Raw genomic sequence first — 10,170 nt, 5'->3', positions numbered from 1 at the left:
CTGAAGCACAGATTTGAAAAGTGGTGTAGCCTCTCTTCTCGTGCATGTATAATGTTCCTAAAATTTCAAAGGTAAGTGTACCTGTAACAGAGACAAAATATTATAATTATTTAAACGTATATAATAATATAAAAGTAAAATATATTGCATTTGAGATGATGATTCAATCGTTAAATTATTTAAAAATAGGCACTTAAAAGTACCGATTGTCCTCTCTCAAGGAGCAGGATTTTTTGTTGGCCTTAAAAAGAACCATTTACTGAAAAGTACGTATAAATAATATTAGTGTCCTGAAATTTGTATTATAAATTGTATTATAAATAATGTTTAGTAATTTTTTTCTACTCCCTGTAGCATTTCGTGCGCCTTGCGTTTTATGTCTTCCTGCATGCTGTATCCGTATTGCTGAATCTGTAAATTCAGATATTTAAATATTATTTAACATTACATTTTATATTAAATTATAATATGTAAGACAAGTGACATTTTAATTTTGCGTTTTGTTTTTAGCGTAAAAGTGTTATGGACAAACGAAGTTTATACGTACAAATAATTTTATATTTAGTTGTCTGATTCGTGTTCTCGAAATTCTTCTTCTGTATTAGCATCGTTGTCGTCGTCGTTCCACAAATTACGTTGTATCACTGGGCCGATCGCTGGTCTATGCTGGTTACGTTGCCGGTGCCTGTGTCGTTCTTTGGACGTCTTCAACGCGTCTCTCATATGCCGCTGGAACTCGGAGCGTTGGGGTCTCTCAAAATTGGGATTGCGGCATATTGCGTCTGAAAAGTTACAATACAAATGGTAAGTTGCAAGTTGAATTATAAGTACATTTTTAATACAACATTTATTACATATTTTTACTCGTGTAGATATTATACGTACCATATATTGCTTTTGTCAACCGTTTATTATAAAGGGCTGTTTTACCCTCTTCGCGATCCCACCAGGTTATAAACGGTGCAAACGAGTCGTGCAAACTTTTTTTTACGCATTAATTGACAGCTTCCTTTAAGTTGAATCCTCCTATGTAGTGGAAATAATTGACCTAAATAAAATAAAAACACACATTAGTGATATTGTTCCGGCAAATTCCAGGTTCGTAGGAATGAGGTGAATGAGTTGGGAAAGGATGATTTACTTTTAATGCGTTCTCGAAAATTATGCACTTTATTTTTAACTTGTTAAATACAAATTTCACAAACGCGAGCCACGCGAATTCGAAGCATGCGCGAAACGCGAAAGTGAAAGTGCAAGCACACAATTGCTTTTTAAAATATAGTTGAAATCGTTACAATAAAATCGCATGAAGTGTCTTTGAGCAAGACTCAGGGGATACTGATGCTATTAGCAGATCGATGACAAGTGTTTAGCACAAGTTCTTTGTTTTAGCGAGGACGCAATCCCGCGGTTCCCGGCGATCTCAGAATCCGCAGGATCGTTTTGCGTTGCTAGCCGGATGTTATAGTTTCTAATTTCACAATTAGTGGCTGCCGTACGTACGGTTACCACACGTATATTTCCGTCAATGCCGGGGTGTGTGGCTATTACACGAGCAAGGGGCCACTGAGATGGCGCAGTATTTTTGCCTTTAATTAAGCAAAGTGTCCCGATTGTTAAATTTTTATCTGGACTACGCCATTTTTTTCTAATGTTCAACGTAGGGAGGTACTCGGTTGACCATCGTCGCCAAAAATGGTCTCTCATTTGTTGCACGAATTGCCACCGTGTTAATCTATTTTCAGCTATGTCTCCACGGGACGGTTCGGGTATCGTGATAAGCGGTGCTCAGATTAGAAAGTGACCTGGAGATAAAGCCTCTAAATCTTGAGGGTTATTAGTTAAAGCGGCAAGCGGACGCGAGTTGAGACAGGCCTCAACTTGTGAAAGAAATGTTATAAGTTCTTCAAACGTTAGTTTAGCATTCCCGATCACGCGATGGATATGATGCTTTGTGGATTTTACGGCGGCTTCCCATATACCACCGAAATGTGGCGCAGAAAGCGGATTAAAATGCCAGCGGATTCCGTCATTTGCTAAATTATTTAAGAATTGACGATTTCGAGTTAAGTCACGTATGAAACCGCGTAATTGCGCGTCGGCGCCGACAAAGTTAGTACCTCGGTCACTGTATAAATCGGAACATAATCCTCGGCGAGAGGTAAATCGGCGGAAGGCCGCTAGAAAGGCCTCGGTCGTGTAATCCGAGACGGCTTCCAGATGTATTGCTCGCGTAGCAAAACACACAAAAATAGCAATGAAGCCCTTGTGGCTTTTCTGGCCTCGTCCTTTAGAGGTTCTCATTAAAATTGGACCTGCGTAATCGACTCCGGTGTTTTGAAAGGGACGAGATGGCAAAACTCTGGCGTTAGGCAAAGGACTCATTAAAGGATGAGGCGATTGACCTCGCCAACGCGTACAGACAACACATTTATGAATGTGGTTTTTTACTAAGGTTTGGGCACCAATAATCCAGTATTGTTGTCGAATGACGGCCAAAGTTAACTGCACCCCGCCGTGCAGTGTGCGCCTGTGGCAGGTATCGACAATTAATTTTGTAAAATGAAAGTTGCGGGGCAATAGTATTGGATTTCGGGAATCAAAGGAGATCGCAGCGTGTTGCAACCGCCCGCCAACACGCAGTAATTTTTTATCGTCAAGAACGAGAGTAAATTTGATAAGAGGATTCTGACGAAAGAGGGGTTTATTTTTTATTAGATTATTTATTTCCTCAGGAAACCAGGTGGCTTGAATGTTGGTGATCCAATAGTTTTGAATTTCTTCAATTTCATTTGGCAAGATGGGTTCGTTTCTTTTACCGAAATTTTTTAGCAACCATCGTCGACACAAGGCGCAGACCCGTAGAAATCGTTGCAGATTGGAAAATCTAAGCAAGATGGGATTTTCTTCTGGCGTTTGAGTCCCCAAATGTGCTTTGGCAGGTCGTGTTTCTTCTTTGGTTTGAAAGGAAGGATTGCCAACGAGCCTGAGTAGCAGGTGGTCCGTATGCTGTAGCCATGTCGGTCCTTGCCACCACAGAGGGTGATTTTTAAATGCAACGGCGGAGAGACCACGAGAAGCACAGTCCGCTGGATTTTCTTCTCCAGGCACGTGATGCCATAGAGCCTCCGGAAGTGTTTCCTGTATTTCTGTAACTCGGTTGGCTACGAAGGTGGTCCATCGAGATGGATGGCCCTGAATCCAGGCCAAAGCAATAATTAAATCAGTCCATAAATGAATATTTGCAATTTGAAATTTAGCGCCGTGTTTTATATTATTAATTAATTTGACAAGCAAGGCGGCAGCATTTAGTTCCAGGCGTGGAAGCGAAATGGTTTTTAAAGGTGCTACTTTTTTTTTTGCTTGAAGTAGTGCAATTCTGGATTTGAAGTCGTTATTCTCGACCGTAGTTACCCGAATGTAAACTACGGCAACATATGCCTTTTCTGAAGCATCCGAAAATCCATGAAGCTCGATTGTGCAATCGGTTGAAAAGGTATAAATCCAACGTGGTAATGAAATTTCTTCGATTTTACGCAATTCCTTGCGGAAAATTTTCCAAGTTTCTTGATCCTTTATTGATAAAGGTTGATCCCAGTCGATTTTTTGGAGCCAGAAGGATTGCAATAGGATCTTGGCGCGGACAATGACCGGGCCTAGCCACCCGAGGAGATCAAAAAGTCGCGCGGTTTCCGACAGTACTTGTCGTTTGGTAGGTATCAAGTCCGCTGTAGGGTTAACCTTAAAAGTAAACGAGTCAGTGACGGGATGCCAGTGCAGTCCCAAAATAGAATAGCCCTCTGCGGGGTGCCATTCAAGTGGTTCTCCCTGTCCTTGGACCGATGGTATTGTTTTCAAAAGTTCCGATAAACTAGCGGCCCATTTTTTGAGCACGAAACCGCCCGCTGAACAGATTTTAATGAGTTGATATAGTTTTTCCTTAGCGTCGGAAAGTGTGTCAGCACCGGTCAGAATATCATCCATATAAGTTTCCTTTTCCAAAATCTCGGCTCCGCAAGGGTAGTTGACCCGTTCATCCTCGGCAAGCTGGCGTAATGTGCGTATTGCCAAGAAGGGGGCCGAAGTGAGACCATATGTAATTGTATTAAGTTGGAATTCACAAATAGAATCGGAGGGCCAGCTACGCCAGAGTATTTGCTGATAATCTCGATTGGATTCGGTTATAAGGATCTGGCGGTACATTTTCTCGATATCAGTGGTTAAAGCGATTTTATAGCAACTAATTATAGCAACTAATTTTATAGCAGACTAATTAAAATTAACAGAAACGTGAACTCAATGTATTTACAACAAAAAAAAACACAAAGAAAATACAAGCGCGCCGGTGAAGGCAAGGATTTCAGTAAACGAGCGGAAATCTTCCTGACCCGGCTTATCCGTCGGAAATCTTGAGAGTAGATGAATGATCTACCCGATCGTCGGAGATCTTGCCGCGGACGACGGAGATCTTGAGAGCGCGAGCCGGTGATTGCCGCGAGCGCGAATCCCTGCACTCCAGCGGTAGCAATAATTAAGAAATGAATTGGCGCCGAAATAATGAATTCACTGACGTGAAATCACCGATTTGCTATTGAGAACGCAAGAAGAAAAAAAAGTGTATATAAAGAACCGAATCGAAAATCGTCGCGTGAGTGCGAGGCGATACATAAAGGCGAGACGCACAGGTGCGGAGTTCGAGCGAAACTAGTCGTCTTTTCGCGGTACGGAGCCTAGGATAGTCGGAACCCGGCGACGAAAACAAAGCGAAGTCAGCGAAATATTCGGTTCGAACTAGATTAGACTGACTTCTGCCGAAAACACAACGCGTTGAACCATCGGCGATTCAAGGATATCGACAAGATCAATAAATACGCGACGGTAGACTCGAAATATCGCGACGCTGGAGCGCATATTAGACGCGAGAATTATAATATAATTTAAACGCTCTAAAATTCATAGTCGAATGAACAACTTACAATTTTGAAATTGTTACATTTTCTCAGTATTTATTATAGCAGCGACAATAAATTGTGTTTCTGACTGCTGGTTTTCATCATCGTCGCTGTCGTACATAGATGTACTATTCCAGAACGGCATCCTGTGACACTTAGCTCGAATTTCGTTTAATGAAACAGTAAATGTTTGAGTGCTTATTGTAGAACATTTATAATACTGAAAAAGTGATGAAGCCATGCCAATATCGTAAAAGTCTTCAACATTCAAGAAGTTTTTTACAGTGAGGCAATAAGAATTGTTGTTCATGACAATACTAGAGATAATGCAGATCGTTCCGTCATATAAAATACAACAATTGTTGCGTGTGTCTATACCTACATGTATATCATTAAAAGTAATACAATGATACTGAGGATAATGAGTATTATTATTACGCAATATATACGCGCGAATAGACAAATTATCGTTGCTACTAGTGCTTGTTTTGTGATTTTAAATTTCTGACATTCTATTATAAAATTGTTGCAAAGATAAACCTGGTTTGCGACAATACTTCCTAAAAATGCGCATATTATTTTGTAACGGTAGCGATTTGCCGTGTTGCGTAGTTCGCCGGATTGAGGCTCGCCGGAGCCAAAGTTCGCTAGAACGACGATAGGTTGGGCGGCTAGTCGTGGTCTGGACCGACGGGAGCGCCCGTCGGTGAGACCGAGGTTGCCCGGGCTGGCCCGAGGGGCAGCGGTTGGGAGCGCCCGACCGCGGCGGTGCCAGCGACTGGCTGTCGCGCGGCGGACCCGTTGCCGGACGGGAGCGCCCGTCCGGGGGATCGTGTGAGGGCGCGAAGTGCCCTGGAGGTGGCGGCCGTCGGGAGCGCCCGACCGCGGCGATGTCGTCGGCGGTGTGCCGTACGATAAATCCTACAACCTGGACGGGAGCGCCCGTCCAGGGGATCTCGGTGGCCCGGACTAGCCGGGGGCGCCGGCGGTATCCGGTCGCCTCGGTGGTGTGGAGCCTCGGGAGCGCCCGAGGTCTCCAGGAACCTGAAGTTACTCTGCCTTGGGAGCGCCCAAAGCAGCGGAAGACTCTCACCGGGAGCGCCCGGGGACGACTCGGGAGCGCCCGAGTCGGAGAGTACTAGAGAGGGCTTCGGGAGCGCCCGAAGCCTATCGGATCTGGAGGATGTGCGTTCGTGACTAGGATTTGGAACGGACAAGGTACTGGCTCTGCCGCGAGCTCGGCTTATATAGCCGCCGAGATGAGAGTGGGGGAGCTTCCACTCTTACCTCGGCGGCGTGCGCCATCGTCGGGCCGGTGGTCGCCCGCCGAACTTTGCTTGGCGCGCTCGGTATTGTCCGGGTCGGTGTTTGCCCGGGTTCCCCTCAGGGACGGTGTCTGCCGTCTAGTGGTGGGGCCTAAGCCCTCGCCACAATTTTTATAAGGAAAAGCAGAAAACGAATCAACATTACCGAAACGTCTAACATCGTCGGTGACATGGAGAACACCATGCACATTATAAGTAGTAAAAGTAAGACCATACAGACTTGCACAACGAAGAACAAATTTGTGCAATGCAAATTCTGCAAAGTTGAGATGTTGCGCTGATGATGATTTCAATACGAGGGTTCTAAAGACAGCGTGCAACAATAAGAAATGCTTATATATTTCTTCATTTAATAAGTTATAAGTAACGAGTGGTCCAGTATACAATAAAAATTGCCCAAATTCTGTGGCTTTAAATTTAGAAAACAAAGATAAAGATCTAGGACGTCTAGCAGAGTCTGAGGAGCAATATTGTGCAAGTATATTTAATTTTGCATTAATAAAAGATAAAGTTCTCCCTGACAACTTGGACAATCGAGAGTAACTTCCACTCATTCAAGCAGATAAAATTTTTTTCATGACACCTAAACATACAAGATGCATGTGTTCTAAGGGAACCTGTGTAACTATTCCTATTGGAAGAGATGATAATATGCTGCCGCCCTCTTTATGGTGATCTCCATCTACACATCTAATATATTCATCGTCTGTACGAGGACAATTATTAATATCATTGAAAACATAACGCCCTTCTATGTACCTACCAGAAACTTTACATTTGGAACAAGGTTTACTAGAGATATGGCCACGATAGTTTAAAATAAAAGCACGAGCTGGTGCATCTGCTATAAAACATCTTAAATGTAATGGGATTTTCCTACCAAAAAAAGTAATTCCTCCATTAGACATAATTGTTCTAAAGTCTTTAACAAAATTTTGGAAAAATTTTCTAGGATTCTAAGGTTTCTGAGGACCTTTGTAAATTTCTACAACTGGTTTTAAATCCTGTACATTTACAATTCGAACGTTAATAGACCAAATATGAATGGTGCTCATCCTATCCAAATTACACCCATCTGTGCTACAATCTATTTCTAAATGTGTAATTGTTTCTAATGAAAGTTTTAAAAGAGTTTCAACAATCTTGGTTTCTAAATCAAAATAAATGTATTCTTCTGGTTCTACTGTATATATTTTACAACGATTTTGTGGGGTACCCAAAAGTGTTCTAGCATCTTTTGGTAAGCTAAAGCAAGAATGTTTTCTAAGAAGAGCCAAAATGTTATTGCATTGAACATGATTTAAATTATTTTCAATAAAACAAGATGCTAAGCGTTCATTAAAAGGAACCTTATTGGAAAATTCGGAAGATAATAAAAAATCATTGTGTATTTCAGAAACACTACTTGCTGACAAAGATGAAGATAATACAGCATGGTCCTCTTCCTGAATGTCATTTCGGACTTCAGGAGTATCACTTGCCGCACTTACAAAAGAAATATCTAATTTAATCGCTGGATCAGAATTTACTTCGGTATGTGTAATATTATTACGATTATTAACGACACTAGTATTATTAGAAAAGTTTTGTGCGCACAAATTTCTTCTAATTTCAAACATAACACTATTTTGTTGTCTAACAGATAATCTATGTACCGCTTTCCGCGAAATTGACGATTTAATAATATTATTTTTCTGCATATTTGTTTTCTGATAAATATTTTATGAAAAATGATGAGATAGCAGAAAATGATAAATTTAGTTTAGTTAATTAACAAAGTTTTGTTCTTTATAGCGAACTGCCTGCACTACTTCACAGGTTATATTTTTCTCCGCACATTACAAGAAAAGAAAGATAACCTTTGAACTATTTAACTACTTGCAGCTAAAAAGAACAAACCTCAAGCGTAACGAATAACAGTTCCAAGACAGCACGTGCTTAGTCTGAATCATTGTTACATGAATTCAATCGTTACAGAAACAAAGTCAACGAAGATTTTCTGAACGACTGTTCTATTAAAAGCGTCAGGTAAATTTCTGATTATTATAAAATTACATTTTAGAAAGTACATTAAAATATGAATAAAAATATTAATTAATCGTCAATTTCGCGAAAAGCGGTACACGTGCAAAACTGTTACTCATGCAGAAAAGTATAGGATATGTCACAAATTGCTCGGTGGAAATTTTCGCACGCAAAACGATCGTTATGATATTTGATGTTATTAGTTTAATTGTGTAAATTGCATGATGTTATAAACAGAACTTATTTTACTTATAGATGGAAAACCGACCAAAACGTAATATTAATAAACCATCACGGTACGAAACGACTTCGTCTGATGAGGCTCCTCGAAAGAAGACGACTACGACCAAACCAGCACACACCACTGGCATGATAGACGAAGATATCGAACAGATAAGAACAATGCTTTCTTCAGAGAGAAACACTAATATAATAGAAACACAAACACAGACTACACAATTAAACAATTCATCATCAAATTTGTTATATTACATACAATTTTACACTCCAATAACATATACAAATAATACATTGCACAAATCACCCAACACTGAAACGTACCATTCTTTATACACAACACAACCCAATCAGAATGAATTACATAATACTAATCCTACATATTTTGAGTAGCAGAGCTCATCGACACACAATGTTCATCGTAACGTGCAATACGAGCCACTTCCACAACAGCAAAATCAAATTTAATATGACAAGCCAAGAATAATAGAAAATATTCAACTACAGCCAAATAATCGGTGTGTATATATGACTCAGACACATGCACATAAGTATTTACAATAATATTTATTTTACAAAATAATCCTTTCGTTTTCAGAGTGAAACGACCTGCTTTCGCGGCGGGTCTCGAATGTCGGGCCAGCGAGCCCGGGACGCTCGTCGGGACGCAGGATTCGAGTAGGCGAGGTCGAGAATGCACCGAGACGGATGTAGTAACAAAAAAGACTATTTATTAATTAACCACGACGTCCGCTTGGTCACGCGGCGTCGATATATATATACAGAGTTGTAACAAAACGAAGATAATGAATGTGCGGCGCGGATATAATTCGCTGGTGGGCGCATCGGCCCTTTCGATCGCGGATCGATGTAACGCGTGCGCGAGGCGTAAATTCGCGGATGGTCGCGGAGGCCCCACGAAAGGCGCGCGCGGTGGGTGGCGCGAAACCGTGGGCGCGGTTTTCGGCGCGGATCGTGGATCCCGCGATCGGTCCTGTCGGACGGACCGGCGATACGCAGGACGCGGGCGCGGAACGACAGGCGGGGCCCGCCGTACTATTGATCGCGTTTAGATACGGAGTGATCTAGCGCGCGGTATGAAATTTCTATGCGTCGGTGGATCGCGGAGGACGCGAGGCGCTTGGGCAGGATGCACCTTGACCGGTGTCGCTAGCCAAGAGTTCTTGGCCGAGGCAGAGATCTCTCCACCCCGTGGATCACGACGGTGCGACGGGATCTTAAATGCGTTTCGAGTCTTTCCGTGCCGCAGACGTAGGATCGAGAGTCCTCGAAGGAGGCGGAGTGCGCTCCACCCCACGAGCTAGTCGTGCGTACGGTCAGAGTTCGGAACTAGAGGATCGTGAGCGCCAGGATCTCCTGGCCGAGACGAAGATCGCTTCACCCCGTGGTTTCCTGCTCTAGGATCGGATGTTCGCTCGAGAGCGAACGAATCAGGACGGTCCCGCTGAGTCCTGGCGTCGACTTTTTATACATAAAAAGTGACGGCGCAGGGTTGCCGGGGCTCAGCGGGGTACGTGACGTGTCCCGACGCGTGGCGCCGAGGCCCCGGGATGCGGCGCGCTCGGAAACGACGGGCCTCGACGTCGACGGCGCGGTTCGGCGGCGCTCAA

General features: G+C 42.8%; 1 protein-coding gene and 1 pseudogene across 1 annotated transcript; both read right to left on the bottom strand.

Annotated features, from left to right (window-relative positions):
- Positions 1-561: 561 nt before the first annotated feature.
- Positions 562-4,203, bottom strand: LOC139104069 (uncharacterized). Its single transcript, XM_070659294.1, has 2 exons — positions 1,806-4,203; positions 562-782 (listed from the first exon to the last, which is right to left on the bottom strand). Exons 1-2 carry the CDS (start codon positions 4,201-4,203, stop codon positions 562-564), a joined length of 2,619 nt encoding a protein of 872 aa, XP_070515395.1.
- A 786-nt stretch (positions 4,204-4,989) lies between these two features.
- LOC139104068 (uncharacterized) lies at positions 4,990-7,977 on the bottom strand (annotated as a pseudogene).
- Between the last annotated feature and the right edge of the window lie 2,193 nt (positions 7,978-10,170).

This window comes from Cardiocondyla obscurior, linkage group LG07, assembly GCF_019399895.1.
Source record: "Cardiocondyla obscurior isolate alpha-2009 linkage group LG07, Cobs3.1, whole genome shotgun sequence".
Lineage (NCBI taxonomy): Eukaryota > Metazoa > Arthropoda > Insecta > Hymenoptera > Formicidae > Cardiocondyla > Cardiocondyla obscurior.
This window is presented reverse-complemented; position numbering and strand designations above follow the sequence as displayed.

Bases quoted from the DNA above. Each gene is read 5' to 3' on its own strand.
- LOC139104069 (XM_070659294.1), bottom strand. From the start codon at position 4,203: ATGTACCGCCAGATCCTTATAACCGAATCCAATCGAGATTATCAGCAA. The intron at 783-1,805 runs GTCACTTTCTAA...GTAACTTTTCAG, and splicing joins TTTAGAGGCTTTATCTCCAG to ACGCAATATGCCGCAATCCC.